Source organism: Clarias gariepinus, chromosome 25 (genome assembly GCF_024256425.1).
Source record: "Clarias gariepinus isolate MV-2021 ecotype Netherlands chromosome 25, CGAR_prim_01v2, whole genome shotgun sequence".
In the NCBI taxonomy this organism is placed as follows: Eukaryota; Metazoa; Chordata; class Actinopteri; order Siluriformes; family Clariidae; genus Clarias; species Clarias gariepinus.
The window spans coordinates 16,356,812-16,382,653 of record NC_071124.1 but is presented as its reverse complement, the minus strand read 5'-3'; the positions used below and the strand labels follow the sequence as shown (position 1 = coordinate 16,382,653).

The 25,842-nt window shown below is 37.8% G+C and overlaps 1 protein-coding gene across 1 annotated transcript; it reads right to left on the bottom strand.

The window, feature by feature from the left end:
- Nucleotides 1-2,399: 2,399 nt before the first annotated feature.
- On the bottom strand, nucleotides 2,400-24,279 carry LOC128512832 (semaphorin-4E-like). The gene is made up of 15 exons (XM_053486259.1): nucleotides 24,204-24,279; nucleotides 19,230-19,409; nucleotides 18,625-18,770; nucleotides 17,780-17,842; nucleotides 16,719-16,817; nucleotides 16,402-16,501; nucleotides 16,029-16,139; nucleotides 15,663-15,814; nucleotides 12,494-12,666; nucleotides 10,616-10,769; nucleotides 10,183-10,405; nucleotides 9,906-10,021; nucleotides 9,076-9,245; nucleotides 8,880-8,932; nucleotides 2,400-3,798 (listed from the first exon to the last, which is right to left on the bottom strand). The coding sequence occupies exons 2-15, from the start codon at nucleotides 19,330-19,332 to the stop codon at nucleotides 3,299-3,301; spliced, it is 2,163 nt and encodes a 720-aa protein (XP_053342234.1). The 5' UTR covers nucleotides 19,333-19,409; nucleotides 24,204-24,279; the 3' UTR covers nucleotides 2,400-3,298.
- Between the last annotated feature and the right edge of the window lie 1,563 nt (nucleotides 24,280-25,842).

Here is a 25,842-nt window from a genome sequence, read left to right as displayed (position 1 = left end):
CTGGAAGTAGCCATCAGAGGATGGGTACATGGTGGTCATAAAGGGATGGACATGGTCAGAAACAATCCTCAGGTATCCCGTGGCATTTAAACGATGCCCAATTGCCACTAAGGGGACTAAAGTGTGCCAAGAAAACATGACCCACACCATTACACCACCACCAGCCTGCACAGTGGTAACAAGGCATGATGGATCCATGTTCTCATTCTGTTTACGCCAAATTCTGACTCTACCATTTAAATGTCTCAACAGAAATCGGGACTCATCAGACCAGGCCACATTTTTCAGTCTTTAACTGTCCAATTTTGGTGAGCTCGTGCAAATTGTAGCCTCTTTTTCCTGTAGTGGAGATAAGTGGTACCTGGTGGGGTCTTCTGCTGTTGTAGCCCATCCGCCTCAAGGTTGTGCGTGTTGTGGCTTCACAAATGCTTTGCTGCAAACCTCGGATGTAACGAGTGGTTATTTCAGTCAAAGTTGCTCTTCTATCAGCTTGAATCAGTCGGCCCATTCTCCTCTGACCTCAAGCATCAACAAGGCATTTTCACCCACAGGACTGCCGCATACGGGATGTTTTTCCCTTTTCACACCATTCTTTGTGAACCCTAGAAATGGTTGTGCGTGAAAATCCCAGTAACTGAGCAGATTGTAAAATACTCAGACCGGCCCATCTGGCACCAACAACCATGCCACGCTCAAAATTGCTTAAATCACCTTTCTTTTCCATTTTGACTATCAGTTTGGAGTTCAGGAGATTGTCTTGACCAGGACCACACCCGTGAATGCATTGAAGCAACTGCCATGTGATTGGTTGATTAGATAATTGCATTAATGAGAAATTGAACAAGTGTTCCTAATAATCCTTTAGGTGAGTGTATATATATTATTGAAACCTACTTTTATTACATTTTTTTAAATTATTTATATATTTAGTACTAGAAGCATCTGGATTGATGAGCGGCTTCACCATCTTCATTTCGCTGTCAACAACAGTAGTGCAAAATCAGTCTGTGAATCAACAGGAACCAGGCCCAGGCACTAATGAACACCTAGAGGAATAATTATGCTAGAAGGCCAAGGTTTTGTTGACAAATACCTTTACTCAGGCAAACAAGTCACCTACGACCAAATAATCGAGGATGGGATCCCCAGACAATGCAGCACAGCTTGGAATAGCTTAAAGAGCATACAATAAGTCCTCACAAAAACAAAATATGTCAGGATAGATGCATTTTTTCTTTCCTGGTGGCATGGCCATATACTAGGACATTAATGCCAACGTTCATAAAGCTAAGCTTGTATGAAAGAATTATTCTGGCAGCATGAGTAATTATTACATTCTCCCTTTAATCAATACCAGATCTTGGCCCAAAATGAATGGAACTTTGTGTGTGATATGTAAATTAGTTAAGTAAATTTTAAGGTATTAGCAACCATAAATAAAAAAGTTGTAAAAGCGTATAGGGTTACACATGTGACCTTTCAATCTAGTGGTAATGGTTAAGTCCTCCACTAAGGATAACATTCGAAAGTGCTAATTATCTTTCAAAAGTGATAAAAATTCCTACAACACTGCAAAAAAATAGACATCATAGCAAGTAAGAGTAGTCATTTTTTATTTATTATTTTTCACGGTATAAAATGTTACCAAACATGAGGGACGTGCGAGTAAAACCAGGTCTGATTAAATTTCTTGTGAATAAAGTTTTAAAAACAGTTAACTTCAAGCACAGTACGATGATGAGACTCGTAACTGCTGTAAAACATTCAAATAGTGTAAACTTTTTAAAGAAGGTTTATGTGTCCATGAATGACAATCCTGCCTGAGGCCACTGCAGTCGTTCCCATGAACAGTCAGCGAGTGGAACGCCTGATCCTTGAAAATTCAACATATAACTTGTTGCCAACTTAAAAGAAGTGACACATCTGGCTGGTGGAACTGTATACACAATCATTCCTAAAAACCAATTGCACATTACAGCAACTTGGCTGAAAGTTATTGCCACATCCCGCGTACAGTCGTGACCTCCAAGCCATTTCCACATGCCAGCTCGGATGTGAAACGGGTAGTCTGATCATGGTGCCAGCATACTGGGAGAAATTTCTACCTTGATGGTCTTGAAGGACTAGTGAAATGCTAAAATATAGGTGCATTAGAGTAGCATAGGACTATATAGAGATATAAAGAAAGTTTTACTATCATAACTGTTTTCTGTTATTTTGCAAAAAGCACATCCAGCTCTGCAAGTCAGGTTTTTACTTGAACACCCCTCATACAGTATTTATTGCAAAGGTACTGTTCTCTGGGTCAACAATACAGTACTGTATGTTAAAATGTATGCAAGTGGTGCTGAACTCCATAACTCTAAGTAATAAAAATAGTAATGTAAAAAGATTCACAGACTTACAGTCTGTTTTAAAACTTCAAACAATCCAGACGTTTAAACAAAGGATGTTTGCCACATTGGTTTGTCATATTGGGTCTGCAGAAGTCTTCTTTGTCTTTCGGCTGTTCCCTTTCAGGGGTCGCTACAGCGAATCATCTGCCTCCACCTAGCTCTATCCTCTGCTTCTTCTTCTCTCACCCCAATTAACTTCATGTCCTCTTTTACTGCATCCATAAATCTCCTCTTTGGTCTTCCTCTAGACCTCCTGCCTGGCATTTCCAACCTCAGCATCCTTCTAACTCTGCTTCTTCTTCTCTCACCCCAACTAACTTCATGTCCTCTTTTACTGCATCCATTAATCTCCTCTTTGGTCTTCCTCTAGACCTCCTGCCTGGCATTTCCAACCTCAGCATCCTTCTACCGATATATTCACAATCTCTCCTCTAAACATGCCCAAACCACCTCAATCTGGCCTCTCTGACTTTATCTCCAAAACATCTACTGTGGGTTGTCCCTCTGATGAGCCCATTGTTGATCCTATCCATCCATGTCACTCCCAAAGAGAACCTCAACATCTTCAGCTCTGCTACCTCCAACTCTGCCACCTGTCTTTTCTTCAGTGCCACTGTCTCTAAGCCGTAGAGCATCGCTGGTCTCACCACTGTCTTGAACACCTTTTCTTTCACTCTTACTGATACTCTTCTGTCACATTATACACCTGACACTTTTCTCCACCATTTTCAACCTGACTGTACCCGCCTCTTCACCTCCTTTCCACACTCTCCGTTGCTCTGGACCTTTGGCCATAAGTACTTAAAGTCCTGCACCCTCATTGGGTCTGCAGAAGAATGTATATAAATAACATTAACCTGAACACTTCGTCTCTATTGTGCTGGTTGCTAGTATTAAGGACTCTAGTTCATTTGCTGCACTCTTTCAATGCTACCCCATTTCTGCATCATATTTGAACATTGTGGCCTTTCTTCAATACTGTTCGAGCAACTTGGAATGGCACAATACCCTTTGTAGAGGGTCCATACCACAAGTGCTAGTAATACCAGTGTTAAAAGGATGACTATAACTATGAGAGCTATGAAGATTTTCTGCTGTTCCTGCACCAGCGGTTGGCCCAAAGAATCCTCCACAAGGTCCTGCAGCTTCAACTCATATGTAGCAGTTTGGATGATATAATCTTCTCCCTTGGAGGTCTCTACAGATGTGCAGATGTAGTGGCCGGCATTACTCTCCGTGGCATTGAGGAGAAGAAGTCTGTTGTGCTGAATTTCGTATACGTTGTTTTGTTCAACTGGGTGACCATTTACATGCCACTGCACTTGAGCCAGGTTTGATCCTGGCTCACACAGCAGGCTGACCACATTACCCGGGTAGAAGAATTTAATGGTTTTAGGACTTTCTATAACAGAGAATAAGACATCTTTATTTACTCATGTTCATTTTTGGAAATGTATATTTTAGTATAATCTTAGAGAAATTGTCATTAAAAAAGTCCTTTAATAAGAAATTCACAATTGACATCACATACAGTGGTGTTCAAAATAATAGCAGTGTGTTAAAAAAGTAAGTAAAGCTCCATATCCATATAATAACTTCAAATTTAAATCAAATAAATGCATTGGACACCCTGCACATTCTAATCTAAATCACAACATGAAGAAAAAATTTGCTAAATTTATTATTAATTTAATGTAAGTGAAAAAAATAGTGTTTTAAAATAAATAGCAGTGTGAAGTTTAAATGGAGAAATAAATTATTCTGTAAAAAACAGGTGCATTTCTCTCTGAAAATCTGAGTAAAATGGGTTGTCCAGACATTGTTCAAAAGAACGGCATACTTTGAAGTGCAGAAAATGATAGGCTGCTCTGCTAAAATGATACCAAATAATTTTTTAACTTTAAAATGGAGACCAAAACCAGAAAGACGTAGAAGAAACAGAAAACTACCATTTGAATGGATCGAAGAATAACAAAATTGACTCAAAGAACATCCAAAGTTACCTGTTACTGTAACTATTAGAAGACAGCTATGTGAAGTCAAGCTATCAGCAAGAAGCCCCCACAAAGGTTTAGTTGAAAAAAAAGACATGTGCTAAAGAGGTACAGTTCGCCAAAGAACACATTGACTGGCCTAAAGAGAAATGGTGCAATTTTTGTGGACTGATAAAAGCAAGATTATTCTTTTTGGGTCTAGAGGCCGCAGACAGTTCGTCAGGTGACCCCAATCACTGAATTTAAGCCACAGTACACTGTGAAGACAGTGAAGCATGGAGGCACAAGCATCATGATATGGGGATGCTTCTCGTACTATGGTGTTGGGCCTATTTATCACAATTCAGGGATAATGGATCAATTTGAGTACATCAGAATACCTAAAGATGTCATGTTGTCTTATGCCGAAGAGGAAATGCCCTTAAAATTGGTGTTTCAACAAGACAATGACCCCAAACACACCAGTAAGCGAGCAGCATCTTGGTTCCAGACCAACAAGATTAATGTTATAAAGTGGCCAGCCCCATTCCCAGACCTTAATCCAATAGAAAACCTGTGGGCTGACATTAAAAATGCTGTTTTTGAGGCAAAACCAAGAAATGCAGAGAGATTGTGGCATGTAGTACATTTGTCACAGATGTAAAGCAGTTCTCAGAAACCATGGTTAAACAACTAAATATTAGTTCAAAGATGCACACGAAAGATCAAACATTTTTAAAGCATTTTTGTTTAAACGGTAAACACATTTTTCATGTTGTGATTCAGAATAGAACGTGCATGGTGTCCAATGCAAGCTTACTGTCAGTGTCACAAACTCACAATGTCACTCCTCTTTTAATCAAAAAGATGCTAAAGCTTCGAAAATACTATCAACGTCCCTATTACAAAAGCTGCACTACCCGAGGAAGAGTGTTTGTGCTCTTTGAAAATGCCTTCAGAATCTGACTGAGTGTGGTCTGGATAAATTCAGCATTTATTTATTCTTCAGGTAAGAGTTAATCTGCAGGTTATATCTGTGAATATAATGTGATGCAGTTCATGAAGGACACAAGCTGAGGATAGATGTACAGGAGCTAGCGAGCTAAACGCTTATAACCTGGTTTATATTTTTCTCACTTTGGCCGTGAGTTTGCACAATAATGTGAGCGCTTAGTTATCGAGCTGGATAAAAACTCTGTAATGTTTATCAGTTAAGGAGTGGGGGGAGGTGTGTGTGTGTGGGCGGGGGGGGGAGGATTGGGCTATGGGGTGAGGGGAGGTGTGGGGGCTTCAGTACTCGGTAAGTTGTAGTTTGGCTTCAGAGATGAACTAATGCTCATATACGAGTGTTATATCACTTAACTTATTTGTATGAAAAGAGCATAAAGTTAATATTCGGTTAATTTAATGCAGATAATAATACAGACAGACCGGGGTTAACGCTAAAAAAGTTCAATGGTTAACATTAGCACAGTTTATTTACATTCCAGAATTTCCCAAAACAGTATTTTACACACTCTGTGGTGTAGGTTTACTAATATCTTTTATATTTATTACAACTAGATATTCTGTAAAGTTTATTTATCTTTTTTTTAATTAAATACTCCTGTTCTCTTTAGGCAGAGCTCCGCCGTGGAGGATGGGGTCAGACGGGTGACTCCTGGCCTTTTAGAGCTACTGAAGGAGCCTGAACAAGCTGTTGAGGGAGCTGTAGTAGGAATGACTCACAGTGCAACAGCTGTAGAATGATGTTTGGTCAGGTCTATATTCTAAAGATAGAATTACAAAACATCTGATACTTTGGGAAAAACAAAGACTTAAACTGTTGCATCTTTAATAGTTTTTAAAATTGATATTTGAATATAAAAGAACCAGATAGAGACTAATAAGCAGCTGGTGTTATCCGAGTATTGTACTGACCTTTAAGCAAAATACAACATGTATTCACCTGTTTTATACAAATTACTGTTTTACCCTTGACTAGTTTTGGAAGAATAAATGTTATTTTTAAAATTATGTGTGCGTGTTTTAATTGTTTGGGGGATTGTTGGGGATTTAAAAAAACATGTACTTGAACCAACTACTTCAGTGAGCGAAAAATGAAAGACGACTTTGTTTTAAATAGTCAAAGAGTTGGCTAATCAGTAATAATATTAATTATTATTATTATTATTATTATTGTCAAAGAAATAAAATGAAAATAACAGTTAAACACTTGATCATATGTATCTGTGCTAGTTTGTGTTTGTGATTATGTGACCCATAATCATTTTTCTCAGTATAAATACATTTTGGGTTTTTAAGAACTCCATGTGAAGGTGAGAAACCTCAATGGAGAATACTGACTATGACATGGTGCTACAGTAATTGCTCTGTGTGTGTTTTTTTTGGTGGGGGAAGGAGTTCATTAGACCTGTCTGCGCAAATGTGTGTGTGTTAAAGCCAATGGAGAAATGCAGGAGCGCACACACACACCTCTCCATCCACAAACGCTTTAACTGTTGTCTTGTAAATTGTTGATTAAACCTATGAACACAGCTGTTCAGCAGCAGTCCTAAACACAAGCGCAGGGTCTGTTTTTGTCCTTAATTAAAAGACATAAATACGTTAATAATTTACACAATGATAACATTGTTTATTTTGCTGTATAAGGTAATAAGCTATATTTAAAATAAAACATACCAGGAGGTAGGCTAAGTGTTTCATACATAAAAGTGCTGTGTATAACCAAATGCCCTAACAAACATAGCAACAGTGTACAGAGTGTGTGTGCTGGGTGGGATTGGAAGATGAATGAGAATACTCATTTACAAGACAAAAGACGGTCAGAGGTGTCAATGCGCATCTCCGCTTTGCTCTTTAGTGTATGTTTGTGTGTTTGTGTGTGTTCCTAGGGGTGCATTCTTAAATTCAGTCTGTCTGAATCTTTATAAACGGCAAGTTGGGAAAATCATGTTTGAGAAAACGACAACAACAATTAAACACTTAATTATTTGCGTCTGTGCTATTTTGTGCTTAAGTAACCCAAATTATTCTTTTCTTAGTTTTCTTAGAACTTTATTAAAAGACAAACTTAGGAGGATTGGAATATGAGGCGCCGTATAGGGCTTAAATCAAACTTTACTCATGCACACACATGAAACACTTGCATACACATATATGAAACACTCACACATACATATGTACTACTAACTGCTTAAACAACTACATATGATATGCGCGCACACACACACACTGTACATACTGTAGCCCGCACTTGTATTCCGTACCTACAACGACCGGTATAGATAAATTACAAATGTAACCGTGTCTTTAAGGATTGTTAAGGATGTCGTGAAAAATATTGCAATAAGTAGTTTTATTAATTAATTAATTGATTAATTAAAAGCACCATGGGTTGTGTATTAAGTAATTTAAATCTGTTTTATTAATAGTTTTTCCCTCTTTTTTACCACATCATCTATTTATGAAACTATGTTGACGTAAGTTATGTCATATATTGAATATAGTATACGGCTGCTTGGACATTGCAGTTAACTGAAGCAGTCAATGCTTCATCTGGCGGGATTATACAGCATTGCAACCATCTTTTTAGAAAGCGCATGGGGGCATTTGGGGCGAAACATCGTTAACTGCGTCATCGCGGGGGATCACATTCCGTGCACGGATCGTGCATGGTCCTGTCATGGACCTGTCATGCTCCATGAGGCTGTTTGACGTGGCTCCCACTGTATGTGATTTAAATTAAAAGTTATTATATGGATATGGAGCTTTACTCTTTTTTTTCAACACACTGGAATTAGTTTGAACACAACTGTAGACAAAGGTCTTGAGCCACTCCTTATTACTTGTTTACTTTTAAAGAGTCAGACTTTCTTTTATTTTTTGGAAGAGTTCTTTCTTCAGGCTTCATACAGGACTTCATGCAAGTTTTTGTCCTGCATTTTCCATGCAGTCCTTTTGCATGAGGAGTTTCAGAGAAAAGTTTTTTTGTCTGTTAGGCCACACCGTGACCTTTGAATCATTCCTGGAAACAGGAGCATTGAGGTGCACATTTTAATTCTGCAGTGAGTTGAGCAGTTATGGTTTTTGAATACAATCCAGGTTAGCACCCGGACATCCCTTTTAGACAGCTTCCTCTTGCATCCACAGTTACTCCTGTTGGATGTGGTTCGTCCTTTTTGGTGGTATGCTGACATTACCCTGGATACCGTGGCTTGATACATCACAAAGATTTGCTGCCTTGGTCACAGATGCGCCAGCGAGACGTGCACCAACAATTGGTCCATTTTTAATATGTGAACCGTAATGTTGTGTGCATTGCAATATTTTAAGCAAAACTCTGCTTATTAAACCTTCACACTCTGGTCTTATTGGTGGAATGTGCAATTAATGAAGATTGGCCACCAGGCTGGTCAAATTTACCCATGAAACACTAAATTGGCATTTCAGTTTTATTGTCCAACCCCATAGTGTATATTATGGCTATAAAAATCAATTGTCAACATACCAACTGCAGGACAACGTGAAGGATTTCCATCTCTCAGACTCTGAATCACCTGACTTTAGAAGAAAAAAATTTAACATAACAGTAAATACAATATATTTAACACATCCACTTCAGACATAAACTCTAGAAGCTGATTTTATAAATTATGTGTACAGTTTAATACTCTACTGTTTCTATGGTAACGGAAGATTAGTACCTGTGTGTATTTGGGTGAAGGCTGTTTATAGCAACACAGCTGTTAGAGATGAGGTCCCAGCCGCAGTAGGGGTCTCTGGCCAGAACGCAGTCCATACAGGAAGTGTAATGACCACACGCACTAAGTGGCATCTGCACAGCTGCCACCTCTGAGCCTGCATACAGCTGCCCCTGACAAAGCATTTAAGATTATGTGTTGGAGCAGTAAGAAAAGGGTCATGTGATCTGATACGCCCAGATTGAGCTTATTCCAGTGTGTTGAGCATATCAGAATAAGAAGGGAAGCATGTAAATCTTTTCTTTCCTGATGTCACGGCCATATTCTAGGACTACAAAGCTAAGGTTCTCCAGGCTTAATTTGTGAAAGAATTTTTCTGGGAGCATGAGGAATTATTTTCACACCTAAATTGGTCACCACAGAGTCCTGACCTTAACCACATTGAAAGTCTTTGGGATGTGCGGGACGAGACTTAACTCTACTTGACTCGAAAATCAGTGAAATCTTGGACAGAAATAAATGTCCTGACATTGCATAAGGTCATGGAAACAATGACATGGCAAATGTGCTCTGTAATTAAAGCTAAAAGCAATTCAAGGAAATATTAATGTGACTCTCTTTTGGCAGAGCAGTATATTTTGCCCTATTTTGTGCATTTATGCATCTAATATGCTTTGAATATCATTCAGAAAAGGTTATATCATTCAGGAAATTAAATCATTCACCATATTAGTGAAAAGATAACGTCCAACTAAATTATCAAACACTAAATGAAACATCGGATAAAAACTACTGTTTAACCATAAAAATGTAAACGTGTTGTAAGGGGTTACCACGGTTGTGGAGAGGCGCAGTATCTTCACTGGCTCAGAATGTGCAAAGAGCTGCACCTCCTCAATGATCACAGTCTCTCCGTTATAGTTGACTGCTTTCAGCACTGAACCACTTGCTGTTACAAACACACATTTCATTTGTGATTGCTTATATAAATAAGCAAGCACTATATTTTTCTGTCCGTGATTTATTTAAAGGTATTTTGGTTAGACTGTTGTGACCCATGAATATTATGGATACGGATAAATGAATTTAACTGTACACCAATTTGGTTACCTGTTCCAATAAACATGACCTGGTGGATGCTCCCATCCAAAGCAGTAGTGCTGGCCACCACTATAGATGTAAACGCAGCTCCTTTCTTCACCAGCAGAGGTTGCTGAGAAGATGGCTCAACTGCCTGATCCATTAGAGGTCTGTCTCTGACAAACTGGAGGGTTTTCACAGGTAGGTTCAAGGATGTCAAAAACTCTTTCTGCCTTGCATCATTGTTAATACACTAGAGAGAAAGAGAGAGAGAGAGACCACATAGCTGAGCAGAAATAGTACATACAAGTAATCCAAATTCAATTTAAAGTTCCTAAGTAAGTGCTACAAAAAATATATACCATAATGATTAATGCAACCCTACTGTCCTTGAAAAAAGCTTTGACTAACTTCTCTTTTCATTCACTGTAGTAAAGGTAAAAATTCTAAGGGTTGAACTCACAGCTCCGGGCCGGGGGTCAGGAATATCTTCTTCGGACTTTACCCATTTTGTAAAGGAATCGACATTGACCACAGTTTTGAATTTTCCTTTAGAGAACACTTCCCTAATATCTTGTATCTTGTAGGTGCACACTGCAGAATACTGCAACATGCTCCTGTTGATCAAATCATAGAAATTAGTCTGTTAGAAAAAAGATTAATTAAAATTATTTATGATTAAGGGCTGAGTTTCTGGTCTAGTTTACAATTGTGATTATTTAAATCAGCTATGCACTGGATTGAATTATAATTTAAAATTAAGGAAGGTTTTATCTCCCTTTCATTTGGGCCTTACTGCATTGCATCATGTAGTTTCCAAATGTTAATACATTTCAGATCATACAGTAGTAAAACTCTCTAGTAAACTAACTTTACATAAAAATAAAGTGACTGTATCCAAGATTGAATTTGACGGACTGGTTTTCACATGCCTTTGTAGTAAACCAAATCTAGGAATATTATATACAGTATAGGTAAATATTTAGTACATACTAGCGTATGCACTATAAAAATGGCAAGGAGGTACAACTCACAGCACCAGTTTAATCCTATGCTAAGGATATAGTTATTGCCATGTGCCCAATACCTCCAGTTTCCTTCTATCTCCCAACAATAAATTGTCATCTAGCCTTATCCTCCTGAACCTGTCAGCTGCATTTGACACAGTGAACCACAAGATTCTATTATCTATTCCTAAAAGCCTTGGAATCTGTGGAACAGCATGGCAATGGTTTGCTTCTTTTCTAGAAGATAGGGCATATGAGGTGACATGGAGTAGATCCACATCTGCCCCACACAAACTCTCTACTGGTGTCCCACAGGGCTTAGTACTTGGTCCTCTTATGTTTTCCCTCTACAGTATACCAGGTCTCTTGGTAAGGTCATATCATCACATGGATTTTCATACCATTGTTATGCAGATGACACGCAACATATTCTTTCATTTCCTCCCTCAGATACTAAGGTTTCCACCTGGATCTCAGCATGTCTGGCAGACATCTTATCCTGGATGGCAGCTCATCAGCTGAAGCTCAATCTAAGTAAAACCGCTAAAAAAACTGCTGTTCATTCCTGGTGACTCCTCCCCAGGTCAAGACCTTGTGATATCCCTGGACAACAATCTTGGGGTGTCACGAACTAACCTGGGTAGACCAGAAGACGTAGCTTTAGTGGTTTGCCCTTTGTAGCGTGGATGGTAAACCCAAACGCGGAAATAACACGGGTAGGCAGGATAACCACACGATTATTTTAAGGACTCTTTCGAATGGGGAGCAAGGGAGTCCAAACACAATTTAACCCACGTCCTATTGACACACACTCAATCTGGAAGTAAACCCAAGAAAGTGAGTACTCACTAATTGGCTGATGAAGCATCTGAAGTGACATTGGTGAACTCAATGACTGAGCGATGTGCCGCGCCATCTTGTCTCCCTTTATGCTCCCTGGTTCGCGACCGTATTACATGGGGTAACCATGGACAATCATCTGTCATTTTCCCCCACACATTGCTAACCTTAATCGCTCTTATTGATTTTTTCTTTACAATAATAATCCAAATTCGAAGTCCCTACTTTAAGTAAGTTCTACCAAAAAAAACATATGCCAAGTATACCATGATGATTAATGCAACCCTACTGTCCTTGAAAAGTATCTATCCAGTGATGTAAACTTCAAAGTACGTTTTGTGAGTCGCTCTGGATAAGAGCGTCAGCCAAATGCCTTAATGTAAATTTTATATAACTGAGCGGTTGAGGGTTAAGGGCTTGGCTCAAGGGCCCAGAAGTGCCACTTTTTTCACAACATTCTGATTAGTATTCCATCTGCAACTTACAGTACTCACATCTGAGGGGTAAAGACTCCATAGAACACACATGTGTTCCAGTTGCCTGGACAGAAAAGGAACACATCCTGTATGAGAAAAGGCAGTCTAGTTTGAGGAACAGGACAGTCCAAACGAGCTTTTAGAAATGTTGTCCACTTTCTCGCCAATGCTAGCAGTCCTCCCAGATCCCCCTGGCAAGAAGAAATTAAAGGAAATGAGAAATTCCTATAACTGAGTAATTTTTTTTACGTTATCAAGTAAAAGTTGTCATTGTTATTTGGTGTTTTGAGTTAAAAAATTTTACCAAACATGAAAAAAAACATGTAAGACATTCGAACAGCGTATATTATTTAAAGAATGGCAAACGTCAGGGGTTGCTCAGTAGTTAAGGCATTGGGCTACGGTTCGGAGGATCCCAGGTTCAAACCCCACAACCACCAAGTTGCCACTGTTGGGCCCTTGAGCAAGGCCCTTAACCCTCAACTGCTCAGATGCGTAATGAGATAAAAATGTAAGTCGCTTTGGATAAGAGCGTAAGCCAAATGCCTAAATGTAAACATCTGTGAATGACAATCCCATCTAAGGTGACTTTGAGCCAGAAACGCCTGAGCCTTGAAAAACGACAAATAACTTGTCGTGGGAACTGTACTTACAATCATTCACGAATACCACTTGCACATGAAAGGAACTCAGCTGGAGTTATAGCCACATCCCACATATAGTCCTAACCTCGCTCCAAGCTATTTCTACTGTACATGTTTGGGTCGTTAATGAAGTTCATTGAAGGCCTGTATTTTAAACATTAAGCAGGCAGTATGCTTATGGTGCCACTGTACTTTAAAAAGTGCATTACTGTGGAAGGGGATTATATAAAGAAATACAGGCAGTTTACTCTCATAACTGTGTTCTGTTAATCTGCACAGTCATAAGTCCCAGTTTGACTTGCATGCCCCTTTTATTTATTGAAAAGTCATTGTTCTCTGGGACAATAATGTTTCTTTTTTTATGAAACAAAAGTATCTGCTAATAGAAAAATAAATGTTTAATTTCTAATTATCTCAATGTTAATGATCTTAATATCAGATAGTTTAACTGTATTCAAGGTATTTTCACTTTTTTTTTGCAATAAGACAAAAGGTTTGGTTGGAATGTGCTTAGTGGTCATTCAATCATCAGGAGTTTATTGAAAGCTGACAAAGGAACTTTGTCAAGAGCTGTTGTGTGCATGTGTGAGAGAGAGTCTGTATCGGTAAACTGGTGTGTGTGTGTGTGTGTGTGTGTGTGTGTGTAAAATTCATCTTACACAGTAGCCCCCTTCCTTCTCCTCTCTTCTCTTTGGCTCTATTGGCAAGCTGGTGTGTGTGTGTGTGTGTGTGCGCGCACGATTGGGTGAGTGAGTGTCACTATCGGTAAACTGGTGTGTGCATGCATGTGTGTGTGTGTGAGTCATATGACTTTATATAAATACTTTTGGGTTGTTGAACAAATCAACTGAGGTTCCTTTATTTCTTATGGTAGGAATTCACTTTGATATACGAGTGCTTTAATATACAAGCATGCTTCTGGAACAAATTATACTCGCAATCCAAGGTTTAACTGTACATCGGCAATAACATTAACATCAACACTAGGTGAAATGAATAACATTGATTTTCATTTAGGCACATACTAATAAATCAGTGGCAGGATCATAGGCAACCAAGGCTCATTTGTGTGTGCAGGCACCATAGCCGGTCTAGTTAAATCCCGCAGAAAAGCCAATGCAGCACAAACCAAAAAAAGTCAATGGTGGCCATGATGGAAAAGCACTAGAAAACCCAGTGCACTTACAGCACGCCACACAGGAAAAGAGCCCAAGACCACTGACTTGGCATCCCGAACCACAGTTACCAATCCAATAGAGCACCTATGGGATGCATCAGACAAACAGGTCTGATCCATGGAGGCCCCACTCGAGAAAGCCACAGCACCCAAAAGATCTGCCGACACAACGGGAACCTAAAACTTAAGTGCTTTTATTGTTATAGTTTTTAATGTTGTGGCTGATTTGTGTACTGAGGACTTACATGTTGTAGCTCCTGGGATTTCTCTAAGGGGATCTCTATGCCATTAAATGGTCTGACTTTGGTCTACAATTACTGGGACAACCACTCCTGGGAAGAATGACAACTGTCTGGAAGGTTCTTCATTTTATAAACAACCCCAACAGGTTAATTGCAAATTGTTTAAAGATGGTATAATAATGTTTCCCAGATTCATGAGCAGGGATGACTGCTTTGCTGAGGCCATGCCTGAAGTCCCTTCTTCTTGTGATTGTGTAGACACACACCAGATTGGTGAAAAACTGCAAAAGCTATAGTGAAACCTCGGATTGCAAGTAACGCGGTTTGCGAGCGTTCTGCAAGACTAGCAAAATTTTTTTTATACATTTTGACTTCAAAAATGAGAAAGTCTTGATTTATGAGTACCAGGTATCATTGAGTCTCATGCGCTTCTTGTTTCGAAACCGAGCGTCACGTGATCGCAACTGAGCCAATGGTTATTCTCTCTCTCGTGCTGCGGAAATGTGGGTAATCGTCTCCCTTGCTCAGTCTTAGTGGGTGTCTTTCACTCGTATATTCAACATACGTGCATGCATACGAGCATTCCTCCTCTTGTCTTAATTTGGATTCACACACATGCACACATATACACAGCGCGTGCGCACAAACACTAATGGAAACACTTACACAGTATCTGTCAGGATTTATTTTTACGGTTTCCAAAGGTAATGTTAAGGGTAATTGTATGTAAAAAATTTTATATAAATGTTTTTATTTTGACTTTTTATTTTGTATTAATTATTTTATATTTTTATTTTTTGGGGGTTGTGGAACGAATAATATGAGCTTTCATTATTTCTTATGGGGGAAACTCACTTTGATATATGAGTATTTTGATATACTGTACAAGCACGCTTCTGGAATGAATTAAGCTCGCAATCCAATTTTACTGTACTTTTTTTTCCCCGTGACTCTATATGAAATGCTCTCCTCCACAGATGCTCAGCTGCCCTAAGATGTCGAATGAACAGTTAAAAAAACTATGGTGTGTGATCGGGCCACTAATTATCTGCATGAAATTAATTAAATTTAGGAAAATTGCTAATGTTGTTGGGCAAGGAAAGTCCTATTGCAGGCAAGAGTACCTTACAGACGCGGGCCACCCTTGACACATCCAGCTTATTGTAAGGATCGTACTCCATCGCTGCTTCATTAAAGAAAATGTAAATCTTGTCATCATCTCCCTCTGGGTTTTCCTCTCCCTCTGCCACATGCTTCATGCCAACAAAACTGGGGTCTGAAATTAAAGAACTAATCAGTGACACTTCAAACTAAGCAAAAGAATCTCAAGTTCATAGAATTAAAGAATGGCAAAAGTAAACTAGATGTAAAAGAGTGGTTTAAATCTTTATCCCTTTCGCAGTGTAATGAGATTTGCATAAAAATTCATGTCAGTGTTATGATTAACCTTTTGACTGACCAAATTGATGTGTGTGTAAACACATTCTTACCCCTGAGCCAGGACGAGATGTCATCAGTTCGTATATTGCCATTTAAGCTTCGCATCACAGCTGATTCTGAGCCCAGGAAATTTATATATGTAGCAGAGTACAGCTTTCCATCTAAAAGGTAACCAGAATTATAATATTTTATATATCTTATGATGTACTTATTGGACTTATTTTCTTTAAAACAATCAAAAGTATTATATCAGCTATAATGAGCAGCATCTGTATCAAAGTGGACAGAAATTCATAAAGAATATATCACATGTACTACAGTTAGGAGACAGATGTAACAAGAAAAAAAAAGCTCACAAACTGAACATTGTGTTCTTTGGCCTGTTACGTTATGGAGCAGTTGTTTCTTTAAGAGAGCACCTACCAACTAGTTCAGAAGCGTATCCTTGAAAAGGATCAAATGGACACTTTCCCCTCCCCTCATGTTGATTATTTTCTAGACTCAGGTTGCCGTCTGTATAAGACTGGAAGACAGAACACAGTACAGGCTACATGAGTCTTTGGTAAAACACAGAAAACATTTACAAAGACTTAACTTTTGTTTATTTCGCAGGTTCCCAACCTTGGTCCTAGTGCCCTAGTACTAGTGTTTTAGTGACACTTCAGGAGCAGGATTGAGAACCTGTGGTCTACACTATTATAATAACATTCTGTAATAAAATAAATTGAGAAAGTACTCACCATATAATCACACGTGGGATTGAAAGCATTGGTACCACACACATACATCCTGCCATCCGGCATTTTATGAAGGATCCGGATGTAGTTCTGACACTCGGTCTGGAATGGAAATAACAGGAAATACAGGCTCCAGAGAATTAGGTGTGTAGGAGACAGACAAGAGGGGAAATGAGGTTACATAAACCTAATACAGTACGTGTGGCCAAGTGGGAGGTTAAGTTGGTTAAGGTAGCTGCCAAAATACTTGTGAACTGAATAGGGAGTTAGGAGGGGAGTTTATGGAGAGGTCCATGTGCAAACGGTTGGGAGGACCCCTCCCGATCCAAAGTTGCGGGTGTTATCTTGACCACAAAATAAATCTTTTTAAATATTAAAATGAATTTTCACACAGCATATTCCCATCTTATCACACAGTGTTTTCTCTTTTCTTTACACACGCTGTTTTCTCTTTCTGTTTCCTTCTTTACACACTTTTTTCTCTTTTCTACTAACATACAGTCTTTCCTCACAAACTCGCTTTCAAGTGACACACACACCTACCCACTAACACTCACTCATTTCTCATATTAACACGTTTCTTCTACACCTGTTACACCAGATACACCTGTACACAATGTCTTTGGTCTGTAAACAATACACTGTGGTAGGTATACAATACACCTCAACCCCAACTTTCTTACTCAACTGTTTTTTTGTTTGTCTTATTCTGAGTAAAATCTAGACACGTGTTAAAATTCCTTTGAGCTGTTGCTGTCACATAAATGGATGAATAGATAACTGAATGCGTGTACCTAATAAAGTGAATAAGAGGATGGTCAGTGTATTAATCACTTTTTAGTAAGTCATTGAGGATAGTGGTTTCTGCTAAATGTGAATAGAAATATATCGCAGTCAAAAGTCCAACTAACCCCAGTGTTAGTAGCTTTGATCATAACATATGTGACAGAAATGTATATCCTAATAATGGTGATATTTAGTGTAACAAAACCACCTGACGGAATTCCTATAGGTTTTACCTGTATAATTAAAATGTACATTTGTATGCATAAAAAAAATCCTACCTCCAAATTTTTTCCTCTCATTAAACAGTTCTCCTGCGTGCTTGGAATCACCTCCCACTTTACCTACAAAGGAGAGTTTTAGTTTATGTCTTAACTGATACACTATTAAATAAATACAGCGGGTATATAAAAAAATGTACTCCTACAGCAAACAATTTTAATTGTAATAGTAATAATAAAAATAAATGTATTGTAACAGTTACAGTGTACATTTAATAAAGCAAATATAATGAAAAAAATGTAGTGAAAAATATGTATAATCTTAGATATAAAATAAAAAGATAATTTGCTGTTGTAGAGTACTAATGCTTTTTACATAAAAAAACTATTAAAAGCAATGAACAGTAATTAATAAAACAAAATCAATAATTGGCATACCAACCTTTTGCTTAAAATATATTTTCATGTACAGCATAAGTGTAGTTTTTATGCAATTTAGCTGCTTAGTTTTACGGAACATCCTGCAGTACCAGCCACAGTCCTGAGGGATTTGCCACACCTGGTTCTTTTTGCAAAACCCAGAAGCTTTTTTTTTTTGTCCGAAAAATGGTCTTTTACATAATATGCTGCTTTATTTTCTGGCCTACAGATATTTTTACTATTTTTTTCCCCACTGGAATACTAATGTTCAAAAATCAGTAATGCTTTTTTTGTACTGACTTAATAATAAAGTAATAAAATGAAGATGTATAGCTAGATTTAGACGAAAAAGAGAACAGGGTGCCTAAGACTTTTAAAAGTAAGATAATGCATTTCAGTTCAAAGTTAAACTGGAACGAAAACGTTTTAACTGTTTAAAACATTTAAGCTTTAATACAAGCAAACAAACAAATAAGTTTACTGACCATAGCCTTCTTGTGGATGATCTTATTCAGGTCCAGGGCAAAAATGGTCCCTCGAGCTCCCAGGATGAGCACACCCATGTCTTCCCTCAGGAGCATAGTGGAGTAGTTCCACACACCCTCCTCTTGAAAAACATGTCCTCCGTAACCTAGCAACAGCAGAATGTTTTTAGCACCCAGTGTGATGAAGCAGTTATTAGTAAGGAAGCTCTTAATGAAGACGTGTACAAGTAGTGCAGCAGAAGTAAGACCTGGTGATAAATTGGAACAATATATCATTTTTTGATCAGTAACTCAGTAATGCTTTGTGTTATTTGTGTTTAAGATACTAATAACATGAAGTCTTTAATGTTCATATGGCAAATTATTATTATTATTATTATTCATATTATTATTATTATTATTATTGTTTACTGTGAGAATCTTATATATTTGCTGTAAGAGATTCACAATTTAAATCACACAACTTCAACAATTAATCTCTTATAATTTATTGCAAGGCTTATCATTAACAATTTGCAGCCAAATTCCAAACTGCACCTTTAAAAACACACACACACACACACACACACACACACACACACACACACACAATAAATCTTACTTACTGCTTAGCGTAACTGTTTTTCGTGGTGTGCCGTACAGAGGCCAAACCTGGCCAAAGGTCAATATAGCTGGACCCCAACAAAACAGGATGAGGAGGAATAACATGTCCTTAGCACTTTTACCACAAGGCCACTCTAAACTTCTGAAAGGATCAAAGTATAAAATGCTGGAATACTGAAACCCTGTCAAACAGAAACAGAATTGTAAGCGCTTGCAATAATGAACATTTCATGTAATTAAAGAGATTATATTTATATGGTTGAGAAGCAAGATGAAATGAAATATATTGCATATGAGCTGGATTTAAAAAGGCACGAGACATGAAATCTAGTTAGATCAATGTCATGTGATTTATAAATGCATTTTGTGGGCGACATATACTGTAACTGTCACACGATTCACAAATATACTCATGAGTTACATAAAAATAACTCCACTAATTTTATAATAATAACAATACTACTACTACTACTAATAATAATTATTATTAATATTGTTGTTGTTGTTGTTGTTTTCAAAAGGCCATTTCCTGCTAAACAATTTTCGCAAATCACATAAAGATAAATTTGAGGGAATGATTAAAGGTCACCACCCTGAGTTACATCAGTACATGCCGTCTATATGCATACTGCTTCACGTGCCAGGCACTGATCACACGAGGAAACAGCACGTTGGTGTTCTAATAACCCTTACACTAATAGTTGGTGGCCAGCATGGGTGAAAGTGGGTCGGCACTGAGAAGAGAGCAACTGCCTGACAAAACCCACATTCAAAACCAGGAACACAAGTACTTTTAGCAAGAAAACACGTGTTGTTTTGTCCAGCACCTCCATAGTTTATTTTCCCCAGATTTTAGCTGGACCTTACCAGTAAGAATTTAAAACCGCTTCCATCCCTGTTAATTACACCACATATTGTTCGCTAAGTGTCGCTCGCCATCTAAATGCTAGTGCACCAGTTGTAAAAAGATATGTGTTGGCTGAACAAAATAACAGATTAAGTACAAACAAATCATAATCTGTTGACAATGGCGTCTGTCGAACCGTCTATAAAACTAATATTATACAAGAAGGAACTCTGTTCCACACAAACTTTGTCTGTGCCCTTGTGCCTGTGACCACATGACAGCCAAGCTGATATTCAAATATCCCAACAACACTTCCTCTCATGTGATATTGCTTAACAGGAGTTTCAGCTATAGAGCAAAATCACAGGTTCATACAAATTAATGTGCTAGTTTAATTACCTTAATTAAGTTTAAATATATTATACTGGAAATCTTTATTTAACATTTTAGCAAGGAGTCTCCAGTGTTTATTTATTTAAAATATTTTAAGCTCATAAATAAGTAATAAGTTAAAGTTGTTTTACATACAATCGACACCATTAAATGCAACAATTAAGATATTAATGCTTTTTTGCTATTTTTTTCTGAGCTGGCTGCTAAACACAAGTACTGTACCAAACTTTAATATGGCTGTCGAGCAGCATTTTATGTTTGCTCATCGTTCACCCTAGAGCTTTGCTGGTTCTTGTGTTTTTAGTAAAATTGTACTGCCTTGGATTATTTGCAAATGGCTGCACTCATGCACCTTGTGTTTATAGCTGAAGTAAATTGTCTGTAGTCTTGTAGTTCTCTGTCATTTTTATGTAGCATCATGGTCTAGTAGGCACGTTGTTTCTTTTTATTGTGCACAATCACTGCTGTATATGGTTCAGATACATTCTTTACAAATAAAAAAGTGTAATCAGGCCATCTGCCCATATTACACTAACTTGAGACTGTTCGGTCTACCTGTTTGGTCTACCAAATTATAGACTTTTTTTTTTTAAAGAAACTTTTAGAAATGTATAGAACTTTATATAATAATATACTCACTAGTCACTTTATTTTGGTTCATATTGACATGATAGCATCACACAGTTACATCACACACATGTATGATGTGAATCTCCTGTTCCACCGCATCCTAAGTGTGCTTGTGCTTATTGGACTGAAGCTGGGGACTGGAGTCCATTTAAGTATAGTGAACCTTTTTTCATGTGCATCAGTTTGAGATGATTATAGCATTATTTATTGCAGCATTTTATTACAGCATTTATTCAAATAAAATTTGAATTTGAATTTGAATTTAAAAGGGATGGACACGTTCAGCAACAATAATTAGGTAGGCTGTGACATTTAATCGATGCTTAAATGGTACTAAGGGGCCAAAGTTTGATACGGAAATATCCCCTACACCATTACACCAACAACAGCCTGGACTGTTGATACAAGGCAGAATGGATCCATCCTTTCATGTAGTTTATTCTGACCCTACTACATAAAATTTACAAAAAAATCAAGCCTCATTGGGCCTCCCAGTGGCGCAGTGTTAAAGTGCTCTATTATCCGGATATCGCAAGTTCAATTCCTGGATGATGCTGTAACCTTTTGCATCCAGAGGTCTAGAGTGAGCTGATAGGCCGAGTTCTCTCAGAGGGGAGGGATGAAGGGTACTTAGTGCTCCCACAATAATCATGGCTCTACAGCCTATTAGGGGCATCTGTGAGTTCATGCAAGCGGAAGGAGCAGATAGCGCTGTCCTTCAAGTGTGTATGACGTGCATTCAGAGATGCTCTTTTGAATACATTGGTTATAACTAGATGTCTTCAACCCCTAGAGATTGTTGTATGTGAAAACCCCAGTAGATCAACAATTTTGGAATAACTCAGAGCTGTCCATCTGGCACAAATATTGCCACCTTCATAGTCTCTTAAATAATCTTTCTTCCCCATTCTGATTCTGGGTTTAAACTTCAGCAGAGTGTTGATCATGTCTACATACCTACTGCCAGGGGCGCTGTAAAGGGGGGTAAACGATGACGATTCTCGGGGCCCATGACTGAGAGGGGGCCCAGAGAAGCCCCCAATAAAATTGTGGTGCTGATAGTAAAAATTATTAGCTTAAAATTATTCTATTTGCTGTTTCCTAGTGTCAAAAAATGTGTTTGTTTAGGAAACACAAATGTCTGTGAGCCCCTCTCCCCCTTTCGATTATCATAAAATGGTTCAGTCCACCCAAATTGTATCCAGGCAACAGCTTGACTTCACTTATAGCGACGGCAGAAGTAAAAATGCCTCAAAAATCTGGAAGCCAAAAACGGAAAGAGAAAAAAATAAGACAAGTTAAAGAGGCAAAGGGTCGACAGTTTGTTACCCAATATTTCAGAAGAAAAGGTGGGTTTGTAAGTAGGACTAAATTGTTAGTGGACCGCCCGTGTGACAATGATCGTAGCCTACAGTTTAAATATTTATTTACACAAATATTTAAACTAGTTTTAATGAAAATTTATGTAGTTTTAGGAAAAGTCAGGGAGCAGCAAGGCTTTGTGATTCATTTAGGCAAAGTTATTGAATATGCAAATTTCATTCTGTTAAGTTTTTTTAAAACAGAAGTACAAAAAAATAAAAACGCATCTGCTAAAATGTGTGAAGCCTAGAAGGCATATATCAGTATGCCTGTCAGGAATCAAGACAAATCCCAAAAAAAATGTTTAAAAAGCACCAGAATGCACAAATGTTTTGTCAATATTTAGTTCAGCATTTCATCACAGTCTAGATATTTGTTTTTTAATGCTCCAACCACATTAAAAAGCATTTAGTGATGGGATCTTTCATGAACGACTCAGAAGAACGAGTAATCTCAAAGAGTGATTTGTTCATTTTCTACTGGGCGCACATGCACAAGGCATCACAAAACCTCCGTAGGTTATGTACTGTACCAGAAACAGAAATGAGCGGTTCATCGCATGAGTCTTCTAGTCCGAGTCATTCGTTCTTTTGTCACGTGACTCCCACAGACGCTATGCAGTGCATTGCACAGGAAACAGTATTAAGTAGTTCATCTCATGAGTCCTTTAGTCCGAGGTTACAAAATATTCTGACAACACAAACTGTATACTGAACTATAACTGTTCCTTTACTCAATGTTAATGGCAAAGATTTCCAAAAACAAAATCTTATGAACAAACTTTTGCATTATCACCTGACTAACATAATCTACCCTACTTTCTCAAACAGGAATTTAATTGATCAGATTTTCACTATATATTGTACAATTAGAACTAAGCATCTTACATTTCCAGTGTCATCCAAAACTCAGGAAATCCATTATAAAATGTCTATCCATCGAACGAGCTCTTTTGTTTTCTTGTGTTTTTTGCGAGGATGATATAGAAACTACCAAACACTTATTCATCTTTTGTGATTTCTCTTCAGCTTTTTAAGATGATATAAATGATTGGTTGATCATTAAAATATGTGCCCTTCCACCCTTCACCCGAAATGATATATAATATTTGCCATTTTGCTGTCTGGCAATAAAGTTGACCTCCTTGTAAATGCAATTCTATTACTTGGAAAGTTCCTTATCCACAAATGTAAAACTCTAAAGACCAGACCTCTCTTTACTGTTTTCACAAGAGATATTATTTTAATTTCACTAAAGCATATGAAAAATGAGATAAAACCTTAATATTTGCTGTAAATTTAACATTATCACTGAAGATTAAACTGACCCTACTGTATAGCACCTCCTCCCAATTTACCTCTAACTACTGGGCGCGAACGTCACTCAGAGAGCTCAGCATGGGAGCCCGCCAGTCTCACCTGGCCAAACTCGTAACAAAAACATCAATGATATTAATGGAAACTGAAGATAACTAGAAGCAAAGAATCATTTATTTATATGTTGGTCTTCAACACAGAGCATTTCTCTGTATTTTTATAAAGAAACAAACCAACTACAAACAACCACTGGTCATGTATAAGAAGCTTTAAAACCAACAACATAATGAATTCAAATTTGTGCTCTTCTTTGCAGAAGCACAAACACGATCACCGCATGATATTAAAATATACACACAAAGAAAACATGTCCTAATTATAACCTAATTCCACTTTACTCCAGGCATATACTGGAAGTGGGATCTTACCTTCACATGGAGAACAAATTGTCCTGTGCAAACTTGAACATTCTGCTGGAAACACAGCTTAACACCTGACTGTAACTTTGCCCACTTCAGCATTATGATCATGTCACAGAGCTTAATTCGCATTGTTATGTACTGTATGACGCCTGATCAGAAGGAGCCCTGAGTGTGACGTGACTGATGACATCACAAACGATGTGACTAATCAGCACACTGTGTGGTACAAGTAGCACAACACTTTCTACACAGATATTGTTTTTGTATATGTTGTTGGTCTTTTGGATGCTTTTGTGCAAGGGCTTAACACAGGTTCTACGCTGGATGCCCTTCATGACACAACCCACCCATTTTATCCGGCCTTGGGACCGGCACTGCATCCAATGTCTTAGGGGTTGGGGCTTGGGCTGGGAATTGAACCTTCCTGGTCTTCCGCATGGCAGGCGAAACACCCACCACTAAGCCAGCAGTGCCACGTTTTGGCCTGTGATGACTGTTTTGGCCTGGCCAAAACAGTCATCACCTCAGAAATGTCAAATTACTGGCCGGCATTAAGCCCCTTAAACAATTAAGGAGATTTAAAATTTGGTTAAGAACTGTCCAACACATTACTAAAACCTGGCAATGCTGGAATCTATTTGCTGCACATAATTTGCCCACTAGATGTCAATATAGTGAAGTAGAATAATTTGCCCACTAGACGTGGAGTAAAATTTACTTGAAAAATTTCCACACAAAAATAAATGCTAGAAAATATTACAGAAGCTATTTACAAGTAAATTTTGAGGAGTATGTCTAATGAAAAAAATTGTATACTGTAAACTTTAAAATTGAAGATTATTCTGTTGTAACTAAATTTTAGATACTATTTTTACTTAAAGTAACACTTGCTTTTAATTACAAAACTCTTTTAAAAGCCTCAGTTTTAATTTTTACTTGGTTTAATTTGAGATGTATTTAAATAATGATTGTGTAAAGCTGCTTTGTGACAATGTCAATTGTTAAAAGCGCTATACAAATAAAACTGAATTGAATCGAATATTTAAACAATATTTTTTATTAACACAGTAAAGGACACGGTTATAAAATACAACACCTAAAAAAAGGATGTAGCAGAGCATCTTGAAAACTGTCAAAAAGCACAATAACTGGATGAAAAAAAAAAATCACAGTTAATTTTATTTCCAGCTTTTTTTTCCCAACAGTATAACTTTAAGTTACAACCTCTACTACCAATTTTTAAAATACAATTACCTAGAGTTTGTACTAAGTTCTTATTAAAACAAGGGTACATACTGTACAACCAGGAAATCATACACTATATGATCTATCTATCTTTGCTATGTGTTTAATGCAGATAAAAATAACAAAAAGTGGGCTCTCCAGTTTATTGCTAAGGGATTGGCAACTCTTGCAGGACATCAAGCTCAGGAAAGACTTTTTGAAACACTTCAAAACTGTAATTCAGCTTTGGTAAGTCACTGTCCACTAGCCCCTCCCTAATGATTAGTGCTTTTCTGCCTTCTGTCAGTGTCTGGACCTGTCCCACCAATGTCATAAAAGTGTATGATTCTCAAACAGACCCCTGGATCAATGTGACCACAACGGCTTTCTGTACTGCATCAGAGGATATGTTTCCATGAAT